This window comes from Barbus barbus (genome assembly GCF_936440315.1).
Source record: "Barbus barbus genome assembly, chromosome: 45".
In the NCBI taxonomy this organism is placed as follows: Eukaryota; Metazoa; Chordata; class Actinopteri; order Cypriniformes; family Cyprinidae; genus Barbus; species Barbus barbus.
Genome location: NC_136723.1, coordinates 15,752,649 through 15,770,777, shown reverse-complemented (window position 1 = coordinate 15,770,777; position 18,129 = coordinate 15,752,649). Strand labels below are relative to the sequence as shown.

The 18,129-nt window shown below is 35.8% G+C and overlaps 1 protein-coding gene across 1 annotated transcript in view; it reads left to right on the top strand.

Moving 5' to 3' along the window:
• LOC306863781 (leucine-rich repeat transmembrane neuronal protein 4-like) overlaps positions 1-17,165 on the top strand; it is a gene marked incomplete at both ends in the record, with an annotated part of 56,619 nt that extends 39,454 nt beyond the window's left edge. Inside the window, one exon of the mRNA XM_079407335.1 lies at positions 17,100-17,165. Within this exon, the coding sequence (XP_079263461.1) occupies positions 17,100-17,165 (66 nt within the window). The remainder of the gene's footprint in view (positions 1-17,099) is intronic.
• Positions 17,166-18,129: the final 964 nt, after the last annotated feature.

The following is an 18,129-nucleotide window of genomic DNA, read 5'->3' as shown; positions in this document are numbered from 1 at the left end:
TCTAACTTACACTGAAAAGCCACTATATGCAGTGGTTTTGGCTATATTACGGTTTTGCGTCTGAGTAATAAACTATGTGCACTTTAACAGACAAAAGTCCAAACAGTCAGTAAGCGACAAATGCTTGGAAACGCTGTTTTGTAAATGATTTATTGATGAGTCTGCTGCTTTAAGGCAAACTGAAAGCGTTGCTTCTCTGCCGCTCGCTGCTCAGAACAGACGCCGAGAGAGGTGACACTGCGCCGGGAGAGTCAGACCTCTCGCTCGCGGGGCAGTACTGGAGACATCTTCCAACTGAATGATAGGTTTTAAAAAACAAAAAGTTGCTAGGTTTGTTAATATGTACCCGTTATGGGAAAAAAGCCGCCAAAAGGGTCTGAAAGTTACTAAATATTGTTCTAAAGTCACGCTTGTGTGTGTGAGACGCGGGAGCTGATGGCAGCGGTCAGTGGATATTGTTGCGGTCCGCCCAGGTAAAGTCTGTGTGTGGGAAACACTGACCGTATCCAGACACAATATTTTAAACTAACCATTCGGAGACGTCCTGCTGTAGCCGCTGAGTTGCAACTTCTTCATCCGGTGCTTCTCCATCTAGATCAGAATCTGGGTCAAACTGAAAAGCTTGTGTCTACGAGCCATTGCGATACATCCACTGTCAACAATAGCGCATGGTACCGTGGCCGCAAGCTGCAGGCCACACACCCACCCTCCACCTTGCCCCGCCTCTCTCCTCCTCATTAGCATTTAAAGCTACAGACACAGAAATGGCACATCCTAAGGAAAGCTCATTGTGGGACTGGCTCGTAGTGGCTGAAATTCTGCACCAAGGCTGAATTTCGGGAACGAGACTTCAAATGCAGTACTAGGGACCACTTAGGCCTATATAAAAGCATCCAAAAAACAGTATGTCATGGGACCTTTAAATAAAGTCTGCGATGACTGAAATTGAACTCTTTAGGCCACATCAGCTATTCCACAGTCGTCTTTTGGCATCACTTCCAATAAATTAATTAATTAATACATAAATAAATACATACATGCATAACTAGCCCATGTGCTAGGTCAGGTAAAATAAATTATTATAGATGAGTTTAAGACCATGAGTCATATGCCCTTCTGCAAAATAAATATACTAAAATGTATTTGAAATACATTTATTTAATGCTAAATTTTGTGGGGTTTTTTCCTGAAATTTTGCATTTCCATCACTCGTTTCTGATGCCAAAATTCAAAATGAGCATTAAAACTGGGTGATGGAAATATACTGTAGCTACAGTCCTCATCAATAGTGACATTCAAACACATTTTAAGCTTAATATTAAGAAATGTGCACTGTGCACAAGTAGTACTCCAAATTAAGTTGAATTATAATTTTTATATCAGTACGTCTTGAACGATATGCCAGAAAATGTTAATAGATTTGAGCTACAATATACTTGGTACAAAATAAATGTATTTTAAATAATTAGTAGAAATATTTTCAAAATATATTTCAGCCTCCTAGCTAGCTGTTGACCTTTTTTTTATCATAAATAACCAACGTTACAATTTTGCAAAACTTTCTTGAAAACATTTTAAAATCATGATTTTTATAATCAGTGGCTTCCTAAAAACCTGTTTCAGGTAATAAAAAAGCATCATCAATTCCAGAGCTTGGGTCCGGGATTAGACAATAGTGATGTACTGTATCAATTATCACTTCTGTTATCACCATTATTTTTTTTAACATCATACGAACCTGATACAGCACATGCCCATTGATTCTCATTAACTCATTAGATTAAAATGTTCATTAAGTATTTAGTGCCTCAAGATGTCAAAGAGGGTGTCATTATGAATGTTAGGAAAAGTATGATTCACATTAGTTATACCACCCGAATTCTGGAAATGTTGGGACGTTTTTTACATTTGAATAAAATGAAAACTAAAAGACTTTCAAATCACATGAGCCAATATTTTATTCACAATAGAACGTAGAGAACATAACAGATGTATAAACAGATAAATTGTACACCTTTATCCGTTAAATGAGCTCATTTAAAATTTGATGCCTGCTACAGGTCTCAAAAATAGTTGGCACGGGGGCAACAACGGGCTGATAAAGCAAGAAATTTGGAAAAGATTCAGCTGGGAGAACATCTAGCAATTAATTAAGTTAATTGACATCAGGTCTGTAACTTGATTAGCTATAAAAGGGATGTCTTAGAGAGGCAGAGTCTGTCAGAAGTAAAGATGGGCAGAGGCTCTCCAATTTCTGAAAGAGTGCCTAAAAAGATTGTGGAATACTTTTAAAATCAACATTCCTCGATGTCAGATTGCAAAGGCTTTGCAAATCTCATCATCTACAGTGCATAACATCATCAAATGATTCAAAGAAACTGGATAAATCTCTGTGCGTAAGGGACAAGGCCGAAGACCTTTGTTGGATGCCCGTGGTCTTCGGCCCTCAGACGACACTGCTTCATGATTCTGTTATTGACATTACGAAATGGGCCCAGGAATACTTTCAGAAATCACTGTCGGTAAACACAATCCGCTGTGCCATCTGCAGATGCCAAATAAAGCGCTATCATGCTAAAAGTAAGCCATTTGTGAACATGATCCAGAAGTGCTGTCGTGTCCTGTGTGCCTAATTTAAAATGGACTGTTTCAAAGTGGAAAAGTGTTCTGCATACTGTATGGGCAGCTTGTATGTTTTGGAGGGCACTATGAATGCTGAAAGGTATTTAAAGGTTTTAGAGCAGCATATGCTCCCCTCCAGATGACGTCTATTTCAGGGAAGACCTTGTGTATTTCAACATGCTATTACAACAGCATGGCCACGTGGTAATTCAGGTGTAGGGAATTATAGCGGGTAGAATAAATTCAACAAATTAAGAAAAACATGAAGGCTTGGAAGACCAAGCGTGAAAGTCTTAAATCATCTTGTTTGTTTGTTGTAAATGACTCTAGGCTTGCCTCAAATTGACAATTTATTGTACAAAAGGTCTTGCGTTTTATTAAAAGCCCCAGCTGGAACCATGTACAGTCCTCAGGCGAAGACAACAGGGAAGCCTGATTTTCTTCTTCTTCTTAGTAGACCTTTAAAATAAATGTGAGACAGCAGCGATTCAAGAGAGAGAGAAAGCGATACTCTTGATCTACTCTTGATCTCCAAATGAGTAAATTGACATGCTGCTTTCACTCTGGGCATGTTAAAATATTTAAACTCTTTCAAAACGCCATTCACAGATGGAGGATGCACACTTTAGCCCCATCATGCCGATCTAACGTGCATTGTAGCTTTGCTGATATAGTGGAGCCTCTGTGTTTGGCGCACACATAATTCTTATTAATTTTGGAAGCATATTTAATAATTGAATTCTTTTTATCTTCTGTTTGTGCATTTTCTTGCAAACTTTCATTTGGATAGGTCAGTGAAATCTGATGGCTACACAGTTGGATTTTTGATATCTTGGTTTCTGGTATTTATAGTTTCCAACCATGAGTCAACAGACTAAATCGTTACCAAAGAGATTCAATGAATGTGCGAGGATGGAATACAGAGAAAAAAAATAGGACTACTCTTAGGACTCGGGTGTACTTCAGTGCAATTGAAATTGTGTGGAGTAGTTGCTCTACCAATGTAAAAGTCTCAGTAGGGCTTCGAAGGTCAAGGACTGTTATTCCTCAGCTTTTGTCTTGAGTGCAGAGTACAAATCAGCTGATGCGTACATCATTCTCAAGCTAACGATTCAGGTTTTTTTTCAAACAAATATACACTCACCTAAAGGATTATTAGGAACACCATACTAATACTGTGTTTGACCCCCTTTCGCCTTCAGAACTGCCTTAATTCTATGTGGCATTGATTCAACAAGGTGCTGAAAGCATTCTTTAGAAATGTTGGCCCATATTGATAGGATAGCATCTTGCAGTTGATGGAGATTTGTGGGATGCACATCCAGGGCACGAAGCTCCCGTTCCACCACATCCCAAAGATGCTCTATTAGGTTGAGATCTGGTGACTGTGGGGGCCATTTTAGTACAGTGAACTCATTGTCATGTTCAAGAAACCAATTTGAAATGATTCGAGCTTTGTGACATGGTGCATTATCTTGCTGGAAGTAGCCATCAGAGGATGGGTACATGGTGGTCATAAAGGGATGGACATGGTCAGAAACAATGCTCAGGTAGGCCGTGGCATTTAAACGATGCCCAATTGGCACTAAGGGGTCTAAAGTGTGCCAAGAAAACATCCCTCACACCATTACACCACCACCACCAGCCTGCACAGTGGTAACAAGGCATGATGGATCCATGTTCTCATTCTGTTTACGCCAAATTCTGACTCTACCATCTGAATGTCTCAACAGAAATCGAGACTCATCAGACCAGGCAACATTTTTCCAGTCTTCAACCGTCCAATTTTGGTGAGCTCGTGCAAATTGTAGCCTCTTTTTCCTATTTGTAGTGGAGATGAGTGGTACCCGGTGGGGTCTTCTGCTGTTGTAGCCCATCCGCCTCAAGGTTTTGCGTGTTGTGGCTTCACAAATGCTTTGCTGCATACCTCGGTTGTAACGAGTGGTTATTTCAGTCAAAGTTGCTCTTCTATCAGCTTGAATCAGTCGGCCCATTCTCCTCTGACCTCTAGCATCAACAAGGCATTTTCGCCCACAGGACTGCCGCATACTGGATGTTTTTCCCTTTTCACACCATTCTTTGTAAACCCTAGAAATGGTTGAGCGTGAAATTATATGACACATTATATGACACTTCAAACATGAAGACACTTCAAACCTTTGAACTGTATTCCATAGTCCATATTCCTCAATTCAGTCAACAACTTGCATTTAATTTTATTTATACATTTTCTTTTCTTTTCTTTCATTTAATTTTAATTTTATTTGTTACGATAAGTCAAAGAAGATTTATTAGTATTATTATATAGTATTATTTAGATGTGGAAGATGTGAAATATTAAGTAACAATGCATAATTTAAAGCAGAAATTAATAGCTTTATCTTTTATTTACATATTTCGGTCCCACTTTATATTGTGTCCCTAATACCTGTCTACTTACATAGTAACTAGATGTTTACATAGTATGTAACCACAGTGTAAGCACACATTGGTACATAGTATCTACAGCTGTAATATTTCTGTAACTACACACATGTAACAACCCTCAAAATGGTATGTGTAAGTACACATGTGTAACAGGACATTGGTAACAAAACTTTTTTTCACTTCACTAAGTACTCGTGTAAAAGGAATTATATAACTACATTTTGTAACAACAGTATGTATAAGAGTAATTGGAACAATTTGATCCAGGGTGTGGAAACGGGTAGGTTTAGGCATATATAAAGTGGGAGGAGTTGGATCTCGAGTTGGTGCACCACAGTAATACCAGTGTACTTCCATGGTAACGCCTCAGGAACTGTCCACTTAATATAAAGTGTAACACTTTCTTTATCAAAAAGTTATTTTAGTCCTGTTACACATTTGTACTTTCATTACCAAAAAGTGTTGTTACCAATGTCTTGTTACACATTTGTACTTACACATATCATTCAGTGGGTTGTTACATATGTGTAGTTACACAAACATTAGAGCTGTAGATACAATGTACCAATATGTACTTACACTGTGGTTACATATTACATACACATCTAGTTACTAAGTACACAGGTATTAGAGATACTTAATATAAAGTGGGACCCATATTTCAAACAACTAAACCTAAACAAGAATATTAAAATTTCTTCATGGAATTTACCATTCTTAAATAATAAAAGGATATTTTATTTCATTTCATTTTATTTATTTATTTAGTTAGTAAAGTTGAGTCTGGGAAGATGAAATGTTGTTATTTAATCATGTACAATATTGCAAAACTATTTAAAGCATGAATTTATGGCTTTATAGCTTTATCTTTTCGTTACTAATTTCATATAGCTTAACAAAAAGAATAAACTGGCTTTTTACTAAATGTATAGTTGGTTCTTTAGTTGGAAAAAAGTCATATTACATAATTTAGTTGGAAATAAGTCATATTACATGCACTGTAAAAGAAAAAAAAAATATTTGAGCCAACTTAAAATTTTAACGCAACCAGCTTTTTGCTGATTTTTGAGTTCTCTCAACTTATTTTTGTATAAACGTTTTTGTTGTTTAAGTTGGCTCAACTTTTTTTTTCTTTACAGTGTAGAGCTACATTCCATCAACTTTTTTCACAAATCTTTGAATTATTGAAGGCTGATAAGCAGTGAAAGGAATGAAGAGATGCTTTTTTTTATTGCCTGTGGGCACACAAAGGCATGTTTCACATATGGAGGTTGCAGTCCAGCGAAATGAAACAATCCACATTCTCTCTCTCTACTTCTTTTTCATATTGTGCCACAAGGGACAGAAGTACTTTTATGAAATAGGGTTTTTTCAGCTTTTCTCACACTGAATATGATTCAGTTGAAATGACTTATGGGAAATAATCCACACTCTTTCTGTGGCCATATGACATTCCTCTTTTAGTGTTCATTACTATATACTGTATTTGTGAGATTCATTCAACTGTATTGTACTGTGCAATTAATCACACTCATTTCACACTCGCGATTAGGCAAAAGCTGCGATTGTCATGCGTATCATTCATTGAAGCGCGGTTCTGTGTTCAGTATCAAATCTCTATCCGAAGGCCAGAGGGTGCTCTCGTGCGGAAACTCCAAATATGCCCCGCAGAAGAAACCCAGGAAATGCCTATAGTGGTTGCTGAATAAACATAAGATATAACTGCTTTCATTGATTCAACGTGACTAATAAACACACAGCTACGTCAATATATGGTTTATCTGAGTTCTTTTTTCTTATAATTTTCCTTATAATAAAGTATATAATAATGCAATGCTAATCCACATAGCCTTTATCACTGCTTAGAATACTATAAAATATGTTGCATGCCTTATTCTGTGTTAGAAGCCACATTATCTCACAGAGGGATTTATTTAAAACACTCGACTGACATAATGAAGTGAGTTTGGAGTAAAAACATTAAATGTGGCATTTTCACGTGCATTCAGATGGAGCAGCATTTACAACAAGCTACGCAAACAGCTTTCATTATTGCAGAACAATTTCATAATCGTGCGATTAAATTGTCTGCGATTATGAACGTGATATTGCGTAGCTTGTCAGTGAACTACAGCTTTGTGTAGTAAATGCTACTCCATCTGAAAGCAGGTGATGGAGATTTACTAGTAATCACAGAACTGGCTTTACTGACAAGATGCACAAGACAATGGCATTCGATTAATTGCACAGCCCTACAGTATTGTACTTTAATTTGATATTTTAGTACTTTAATTGGATTTTTTTAGTTTTCAATGTTTGTCTAAAGCTGGGGTCACCAAGTTCGGTCCTGGGCCGGTGTTCTGCAGAGTTTAGCTCCAACCCTAATCAAACACACCTGAAGCAGCTAATCATGGTCTTACTAGGTTTACTTGAAACTTCCAGGCAGGTGTGTTGAGGCAAGTTGGAGCTAAACTCTGCAGGACACCGGCCCTCCAGGATCAAGTTTGATGACCCCTGGTCTAAAGGGTCTACTTTGGAAAAGCCACATAATGTTCTCAGAGTCAGCCTTTTTATTCTCACACATGCAGCAAACATTGCTTTTGATTAGGTATCCAATCAATCTAGTTGAGATTGTTTTCTCAGAAAGTATTTTCATCTAAGTGCTAGAAAAGGGGCTGAAGAAAGGCATTTATTTTCATGTATTGAAAAATTATTATAACTGTCCCAAATACTATAACACACTAGGATGTTATGGCAAGATGTGTATAAAAGCACACTGGACTAAATGTTATGTTGAAAGCAGGGTAATTACGCTTTTGAAAATCCTATACAGTATCACCGTAAAATATGACCAAAAAATAGCATTTGATGGAAACCATGACACATACGGTGACCTACTAGCATCACTATTGTTAGTGGAAGAAAATGTGTCCAGTTGTTATCATAATAACCCTTTCTACTGAATTTCAATATTGCATTTCTCAATATTAGGAAAGAAAGATTAGCGATATCCGTCTTGTGGTGAATAATGTGTCCTGGCACTCAGATGTGGCTCAGCAGTAATGAGCTCAATAATGCAAAAATAAATAAACACAGCCTTGGGGTTCAAACAGACCGCCGCTGTCCATGGATCAGAGAGATTGGAGGGTGGAAATGTCCCATGTAATGTGATTTGTCATACATAGTGAATAAGTCCAAGGGCACCAGAGCAGAATGAGCACTGAACTTCTTTTTTCTTTTATAAGACACTCTGCTGTGAGCGATCTACTGAACATTCAGGATATATTCACAGTCATTTTGTTGGTCATACATTAAGCAGCACTGTTTCAGTTTTGATTTGGCCATTAAATTTGCTAAGGAGAGATTCATTGGATAAGTGTCATGATCCTTCCTGATTTAAACTTCAGCGTCCAAAATGCTGTTAGAGTTGATAAGCTCAATTAATTTCTGAGAGTCTTTTAAAATTAATCATTGCAAAACTTTTATTTAATAATTAAGCTCTTAAATGCCAAAGAAGGGTTTAATTAGACTAGTTTTGTGATTCTTAAACTTCCAGTTAGAGTTGGGGAGTTTGATTCATTTCTATGAATCATTTCAAATAAATTCAATCCAAAACTCGGATTCTGCAATTCAGCTTTTAAATTCCTAATGAGAGTTTCATTACATTGGTTTTATGATTTTTTTTTTCCTGATTTAAACTTCAGTAGCCAAAATGCAGTTCAGAGTTGGTGATTTTGGTTCATTGTAGTGAATAATTTCAAATGAATCAATTCAAAATTTTGATTCAATAATTCAGCTCTTAAATAATTCATTTGATAATTCAGAAATGCTCATGCAAGTCCACATTTGTTTTGGTATTGTTAACTAAACTAAACTAAAACTATTATGTAATTTTCAGTAAATGAAATAAAATAAAATATATGATGGAAAAAACCCATTAAAATAAAAAAATTGAAATGTGGCCTTGGTAAGTTTAAGTACTAAAATTACTAAAATTAAAACTGAAATTAAAATCTATTAAAATGACATCAAGAATATAAAATAAGTAAAATAAATAAATAAAATTACAAAAGTACATACATTTTTAAATGTTAAACTATAATAATAATAATAATACATGAATGAATAAATAAATAAATAAAAAGCGAATTATAAATATCAATAAATACTAATAGTATATAAATAATCCTAAAATAGCACTGGCCCCTGTGTGGCAATTATCTTAGATTGAAATGTTTTACTACTAATATACAGTACAGTATGTAGGTAAATATTGCTGTTTATATCTAAAAAAAATTGAATATCTTGAAAAAGTAAATTTTTTCTTGTAACTTTTTTCAAAATGTGAAAATTTCATATATTCTAGATTCATTACATATAAAGTAAAACATTTCAAAAGTTTTTTTGTTTTAATTTTGATGATTTTTGCTTACAGCTGATAAAAGTCAAAAATCCAGTATTTCAAAACATTGGAATATTTACATTTGAGTTTCAATAAATGACCATCCCTACAGTATAAATTTGGGGTATCTCTTGTTCTTTGAAACCTCAATAATGGGGAAGACTGCTGACTTGGCAACGGTTCAAAAGACAATCATTGACGCCCTCCACAAAGAGGGCAAGTCACAGAAGGTCATTACTGAAAGGTGTGGCTGTTTACAGAGTGCTGTATCAAAGCATATTAAATGCAAAGTTGACTGGAAGGAAGAAATTGGATAGGAAAAGGTGCACAAGCAACAGGGATGACCGCAAGCATGAGAATACTGTCAAGCAAAGCTGATTCAAACACTTGGGAGAGCTTCACAAGGAGTGGACTGAAGCTGGAGTCAGTGCATCAAGAGTCACCACGCTCAGACGTCTTCAGGAAAAGGGCTACCAAGCCACTTCTGAAACAGAAACAATGTTAGAAGCATCTTACCTGGGCTGTGGAGAAAAAGAACTGGACTGTTGCTCAGTGGTCCAAAGTCCTCTTTTAAGATAAAAGTAAATTTTGCATTTAATTTGGAAATCAAGGTCTGGAGTCTGGAGGAAGACTGGAGAGGCACAGAATCAATGCAGCAGTCCACCAGGAGATTGTGGAGCACTTTATGCTTCCATCTGCTGACAAGCTTTATGGAGATGCTGATTTCCTTTTCCAGCAAGACTTTAACACCTGCCCACAGTGCCAAAACCACTTCCAAGTGGTTTACTGACTATGATATTACTGTGCTTGATTGACCAGCCAACATGCCTGACCTGAACCCCATATGGAATCTATGGGATATTTTCAAGAGAAAGATGAGAAACAGTTGATCCAACAATACAGACAAGCTGAAGCCTCAATAGTGCCTCAGCAGAGCCACAGGCTGATCGCTTCCATGCCACACCTCTCTGATGCTGGAATTTGTGCTGAAGGAGCCCCGAACAAGTACTGAGTGCATAAATGAACATACTTTTAAACATGCCTTTACATAACTTGAACTTTTATGTTTTGCAAATCCTTTTTTTGATTGATCTTAGGAAATATTCTAATATTTTGAGATACTGGATTTTTGACTTTCATGAGTTGTGAGCTCTAATCATCAAAATTAAAACAAGAAAAAACTTTTGAAATGTTTCACTTTACATGTAATGAATCTAACATATATGAAAGTTTCACTTTTTGAAATAAGTCACAAGAAAAAATGAACTTTTTCACGATATTCAAATTTTTTGAGCTGCACCTGTATGTATTTTATTGTTTATTAGACCATATAAATGTATACATTTACTAAAACAGTGCATTAGTTGTTTGTTTATTAACTACATTTTGAATGGGTTTTACTTCTTGCGTTAAACATTTGAATGGGCCTGGCTCAACTTGATTCAAATGATACTTATTTACCTTTTAAGTTTAAGAAAGCATTGAAATATCATTAAAAACATCAAGTTCTTTTTAGTTATATTGACAAGTCATATACATAAAAACGTACAAATCTATTTGAAGATCCCCCAAAATCAACCCAGGCATTTCGAAAGAGCCTCAGTTCAAAGGCGTCAGTTAAACAAGAGCAAACCTCACTGTAAGGTTGGAGCACATTTCAAAGGCAACCTTTTCTCCTCGGTCTGAAACTTCCCTCATTTGCTCACTCTTTCATGTTTGCGATATGTGAAAAGGAAAGCAGGAGACCCTGTGCACTGCAGCTGACCTCCCGTTGTTTGGCAGACACAATGGGATAATTGGAGCCTTGGGCCAGAAACTAGTAGAGAAACAGCGTGGTTTTACTGACAGGTTTAGCCTGACATATGTCTCACTTAGTGCTTCATACTCCCGACACAATACAAGCTAATTACTACATATTTCTGCTCCTAATTAAACCTCACTAATATCATCTAATTACCGCTCTGCCCACGAGGAAGTGAGGTTAATTTTACTTTCCTAAATAAAGACTAAACGCAGTATAGATAATCACCTTGGCCTACAAAGTGGAAGTCTAAGTGATCATCCATTATTTAACTTGGCTTTAAACCAAGTGTGTTGTGATAATTGGAGGTGCCAAGGGTTCAGCCAGGCAAAACTTATTAGCACACTAATTAGTTAAGTCAGCTTTACCATCGGGGGTTTCTGTGCATCTCTTTGTTGGAATTTCCAGCCATGCTCATCTCAGTGTTAAATATGTTTCACCTTGTCTGTTTTATCGCATCTCTGCTGTATAATTTTGATTGCTGGCTGGTCTGTTGTCAGTAATGACAGGACTGTGCTGTTTACCCTGTCATTGTGTCTGTCACTGCTGTCATAACAGTAAATATGTTTCCAATCGCATGCTACCATACTGCTATTCTTATTTCTACAGTGCGAAGCATGTATACTATGCATTATACCAAGTTCAGACTGCACGATTTTTAATGTCGTCGGACCACCGTTGTTTTCACACTGCACGACTATCTGGGCTAGCATTCAGTTGCTGCTGTGTTCACATTGCACAATGGATCGGCGACAGGAGGTTACACACTGCATGGCTTTACAATAGGAAGAATTGTTTCATATAACTCCTCCCTGAACTTCCCTCTGCCCTGTATCTTGCTCTCTCATTGGCTGTAGGTCATCGCCGATGTATTTTTCAGTCAGAACTCATTTCACACATCAGGATTTTGAATTGCTGACAGGTCCAGATATTTAGCATGCCAAATATTTCACGGGCGTTGGCGACGCATCAGCGATTCTCTCAGACTGCGTCTTTTATCATTCACAATGCGTGATTGTTGCTTGAGTGAATGAGGACTGATTTGCCTCCAATTTCGGGTATTTGTCGGCGATTTCGCAAAACCTGTCGGTGAGTGAAAATCAGAGCTAAAATCGTGCAGTGTGAACACGGTATTAGGGCTGTAAGCAACAACTAATTTGTAATCGACTCATCTGTTGATTATGTCTTTGATTAACTGAACGATTAAATATTCTATACTGAAGCCTGTATCATTTACAAAGGCGGACAGTAATGAAGTCTTTTTATTTTATTCAAGTAAATTTAAAAAGTATCTGTAGTTTATAAGAGTGTTTTTCTTTGGAAAACTTTACTTCACTACATTCCAAAGCATAATGTCATACTTTGTAATTAAATATTAAAGGGGTCATCGGATCCAAAATTCACTTTCAAGTTTTTTTTTTTACATAAATGTGTGTTGGAAGTGTGTGTACACACCCATCCTATAATGATAAAAATCCACCCAGTGTTTTTTTTTTTAATCCCCATTTTAAAATCCCCTTTCTCAAACCAGGCTGTTCTGAGATTCCTGTCAGAATGACATAGTTCTGTACAGGCCCCTCCTACGATAGTTGACTGACAAGGCCATCTTACCTTAGACCCGCCCTGAGTAAGCTGAGTGAACTGAGTGAGCTGTAAACAGCCCGACCGCCATTGTGTCGACTTCAGTGCAGGGGAAGACAAGATGTCTTTGTTCCTTTCTAATTCTTGAGTCATTACTAGTGGGTTACCATGATCTTCATTTTAGAATTAATTATACATTATGCATAATTCACATTAATTATGAACCTGTATACAGTAGTTCTTAGTAGTTCTCCAGGATATATAAAAAAAATAGTAGTTATTGATGAGCTAATAGTGAACTACCAGTTTCAACTGAGCGCTTTTACTAACTAAATCAATAATCATAGTTTCTTTTTAAGTAATAGTAGTTACCACAATGTTAATAGTGCATTAGTGACTTTTTCCTGTGTAGTTATTCATTAACAAAGGATCAGTATTCTAAAGTGTTACCCATTAAAGTTTAAAATGCATATCAGGGCTACACGAATGTTTTAACTGATAAAAATGTAATTAAAATTGAATTTGATTTTAAATTGATTATATAAATATAAATTTAAGTAAATATAGCTAATAAATAATAATAATAATAACAATAAAATAAATATTTATGTGGTAATATTTTACTGTAAAGTTAAAAAATGAATTAATTAATATTATTTTACATTACAACTGTAAAATTACAGTTAAACATTCTGAGGTAGGCAAATATTTTTCAGGAATTTGCAGCTGTGAAGAAGGTTATTCAACCAGATTTGTGTCCTATCACTTCAGAGTTATTTCAAAGGTCGTTACAGCCTGCAGCAGCAAAAGAACCAAAACCCATAAAGACATTGACCAAGCAAATACTATTTTTTGTAATAATTCAACAATCTGTAGAATGTTCCGAACACAGCCAGTGACAAATATCTATGTAGCATTAAAAACATTCTGAAGTTAAAGGCCAGACTCAAAGTTTGCAAATCAAATGCTGATTTCAGCAACACAGTGCAAGGAAATAAACGTTATCTATTCTAGACTGTGCATCTGCTTCCAGCATTTGTTTTGAGTGTCTTGAAGTGTTTGCTATTTTGTTAGGCTTCTTCATTTCATACATTACAGGGCCCCTCAGTCACATTTTTGCGTAGGAGCATTTCTTGTTCTTAAGTGATTAAAATCTGCAGGATAGATAGATAGATAGATAGATAGATAGATAGATAGATAGATAGATAGATAGATAGATAGATAGATAGATAGATAGATAGATAGATAGATAGATAGATAGATAGATAGATAGATTCAAAACCAAAGATTATTCAAAACATCAGTGGTTTACGCTCCATAATAATGCAGTTTGCAGTCTGTCTGTGGTAGATTTGACATTTCCAGGTGTTTGCAACTCCACTCACTAACTAACAAATATGTATGCTTATGAATATTTAATGAGTTAGTGGACATTCTCAGAAGGTTACCCAGCAACATCTGCATGACCCAATTAATATTCACGTGGTCTGCTTTAATTTTGCATTGGGGCATACATATTGGATGCCGTTTATAATGGAGCAGAATGCACAGTTGAAACATCATTTGCATATAAGGTCAGATGAATTATGGAGTTTTGATGACATTATATCAATCCACGAATTTTACCGGTGCTGCTAGATAAATTTCCATATACACACCCAAGTAATTTTCAGTGACTGTAGAGCCCTGCATAGGCTGTTGTATCTCACTGAAAGAACTCACTGAAAATACTTGCAGCCTCACTAGAAGTTCATTTCAATTGTAAGTCTGGGGTACAGCTTGTGTCAGCCAGTTTGACTACAAGAAAATCAAAGCTCATCCTCAGGCAGCTCAAACATAGTCTCGTAATGGTGGTAAAAAGTTGCCATTTTTAGTTTTCTGAGGTGTTAAACTAAACTTTATAACTAAAAAACAGATTCCCTTTTGCAAATTGCTCTTTCCGAGAGCTTCCTCCTGAAGAATCTGCTACTTGCGCATCGTTTGCCGAAACTATGAAGCTTATGTCCCATTTCTGTGTTCAGAAAACATTTAAGTGGACATTGATTTTGTGTGTATGACTTTTTTTCCCGTGGCTCAAAAATTGAGATATGTAGCAGAATGTTCAAGCTGCTCTTTTCCATACAATAAATGTGTATGGGGACCATTGGAATAAGCTGTATCATCTTTCCCTTAGAAAGATGAAAAACATGGCATTCACTATGTGTGATATACTGTATATAGACGAAGCTAGAAGGATTTAATCGATTTGAAGATTCTTATTCTCAGAAAACGGAGCATCCTTTTTGTCCTCATTTTATCAAGTAATTACTTTAATCTTTGTATGAAAAGATGTCTTCACGTTGACTCATTGAACAGTGTAGCTGTTATTCCCATGGTTTCTGAAAGAGCCTTAGTTGAACTTGGGGATAATTGAGATAATGACGATTGTGCTCAATACATATTGCTAATTAGTATTCGCGGCGGTTTGTTTAATCCATTTAAGACAAAGTGCTCATGACAGCAAGGTCACTTGAGCTGAGTAAATTCAGTCGTCTCAACTCTAATTAACATCTTAACAAAGATGGCACACAATGTGCTGCCATATTTCGATTTCTGACTTTCTTAAACTGATAGCTGCCAAGTCATCTAGTATTGCTTCACAAATGTTTTTTTTTTTTTGGGCCATGCATGAGTGTTTCATTTTACATCAAAATTGCATGCGGTTGAATTACTGTGGCTGTATTATTATCCTGACACTTTTATATAGTCAGATTTATTTTTAATTAACATTTTGCTCTGTGGGTCAATGACAAATAAGACAGAGAAAATAGAAAAATCTAAAGATCTAGTTTAGCACTCAGATCTTAGAAATGTGCGCTTAGTTTTCATATTGGATTCATGTGGTTCTGAGAAATTTACAATTATATTTATTATGTTTACATTTATTAACTACATTCAACCAAAGATGTTGTGGTTTAACCATCAGGGAGAAAGCTTGTCCTTGCATTTGAATACATGTCAGTGTAATACACATATTATTCATTATTTTTCCAAAGGTTTTCAAAGATTAAGTTGACTACTCAAGGTTTTGTCCCATATGCAAATGTAATTCAGTTAGTTTGTTAAAACAATTTAAGTGCTGTCAATTGATTAAATTTTTTTTTAACTAATTAATCACACGTTTTTCTTAAATTAATCACGATTAATCCCACCTAACATTAAAGTTTTTAAATATACTTTTATGTTGCAATAATTTCACATTCAATCTTAAAATTAGAAACAACATAAAGGCAGTATATTTTAAATATTTATTTAATGGCATCATTTTATGACTGAAGGTGAGTTTCACTGATACCTGTACTACTGATGTCTCTAGGAAATTATTTATTTTTTCCCTAATATTTAACCATTGACTGTAGCCATTCAACATTACAGTATTGAAAGCTATCAATTTTAAAATGTATTAGACTTTAAAAAAATAACTTTATAATTTAAGTTAACCTAAAAATCTTCACGTAAACCCATTATTATAAATGCCATATTTACCTGTTCCCTTCAGCAAGTAGGAAACTGAATAAAGTTATAAGAAACTGAATAAAGTTATCAAACACTAAATTCTAACTGACAAAATTCAGTGATGTTCTACTGAAGGTCCATGTCACCTGTACCATTTTCCGCGCTTGTTTGACTAGCGCCAGTTGCTGAGGCAAAGTAGAGTGCACGTCTGAAAAGTCTCCTGTTTGATGTGGACGTAAAGACGCTCTGCGTCTAAATAAATGCAAGTCTTGTAAAGAAAAAGAGACCGTAGTTGTGAGTGAGGTGGCCAACCCTAGCTCTGCCCCTGCATTAACTGCGTTAAATATTTTTAACATAGTTAAATCTTTTTAACATTGATAAACTGGAAAAATGAATTGCCTGCGTTAACGCACTAATTTTAACAGCTCTAATATTTGGCATATATGGTTGCTTCATGTAATACCATTTAAAAGAATCATATATACATATTCACATGTTACTGTTAAAACTGCTTGAAACTTATATAACTGTTAGAAACTTATCTTCATCTACCCAGAGAATGTGCATACAGTATGTGAAAATTATACATTGCCTAACATATGGCCATGTCACTCTATATAGGACAACGTATGTCAAATATTATTTTCCACATGGGCTTTTTCAAGAATACGCCTACCAAAAAGCCTAATGTCATTGACCCCTGTATCAGTACTAAGCTGAACCTCATGTTTTTGTAACATTGTAATCATCCGTCTTGTTTGTTCCCCGCAGAATGAATACACATGTCCCAGACCGTTACCTGGAGCTTGGATTGGAGACATACCCACCATACACTGAAGGAAACGTTTTGTCCCCCAAAATAATCCACCGACTGAGGATTTGTGCCTACCTGCATTTCACAAGCTTTGTTCGCATGATACCACTCATGCTTTCAATGCTTCTTTAATGGATTGTGGTGGATATTCTTCAGTCAGATACTGCAAATGGACATCTGAGAGACAGTGGGAACAGATGCCTCAGATGCATATTTTACTAAAACACATTTGGATGCCTCACTTTGTTATTTTATGCGCCTGGATACATGTGTCAGGTTTATTTGGGAAGCCTTCGGTGGAACATACCAATGAAAGTTATCCAGCCTTTGACGAATCGGCCAGCGTCATTTGACGTTTATGTGGACCTTTACATAAACTATTCACTTTGTTAATATATTCTCAATTTTAAAACAGGACTTGCCCTTTCCTTTGTTATTTAATGTAAATCCTTGGAAAATTTGTGTGTCAGAATAACTAAATAAAACAACTGAGATAAAACCTTTATCTTTGCTGCCTAATACTGGATTTGTTACGCTTTGAGTTTCTGCAAACTTCTGTACAGTTTTATTTGAAGAGATTCTCAAGTTTACTTACCCTTCATAACAGTAATAAACTTCATACTGTTATTCTGAGTAATTTAAACACGACCTGTGATCTTATTGACTATGCCAACACTGTTTGAAATGTTTGCGTGTACATATGTAGTCTCGTTTTATAGGAAAGTGTGTAAGCAAATGTCAAGATGTGAATATAGAGAATGTGTTTTAAGTCCTAATTTAAAGGCAAAGTGTTTTTTGTTTCGATGTTTTCCATTTTGTGCCACTTCATTTGTGGCACAGAAATGAATCACCTTTTAAACTGTATAGTTTGTTGGCGAAGGGTGTGTGTGAGTGTATCGGGTATTGAGATTTGTTAAGGTTCCACCTGCCCCTCAATCTTCAAATATTGCAACTTGAAAGTGTAATGTATTTATATGCTCCCGCACT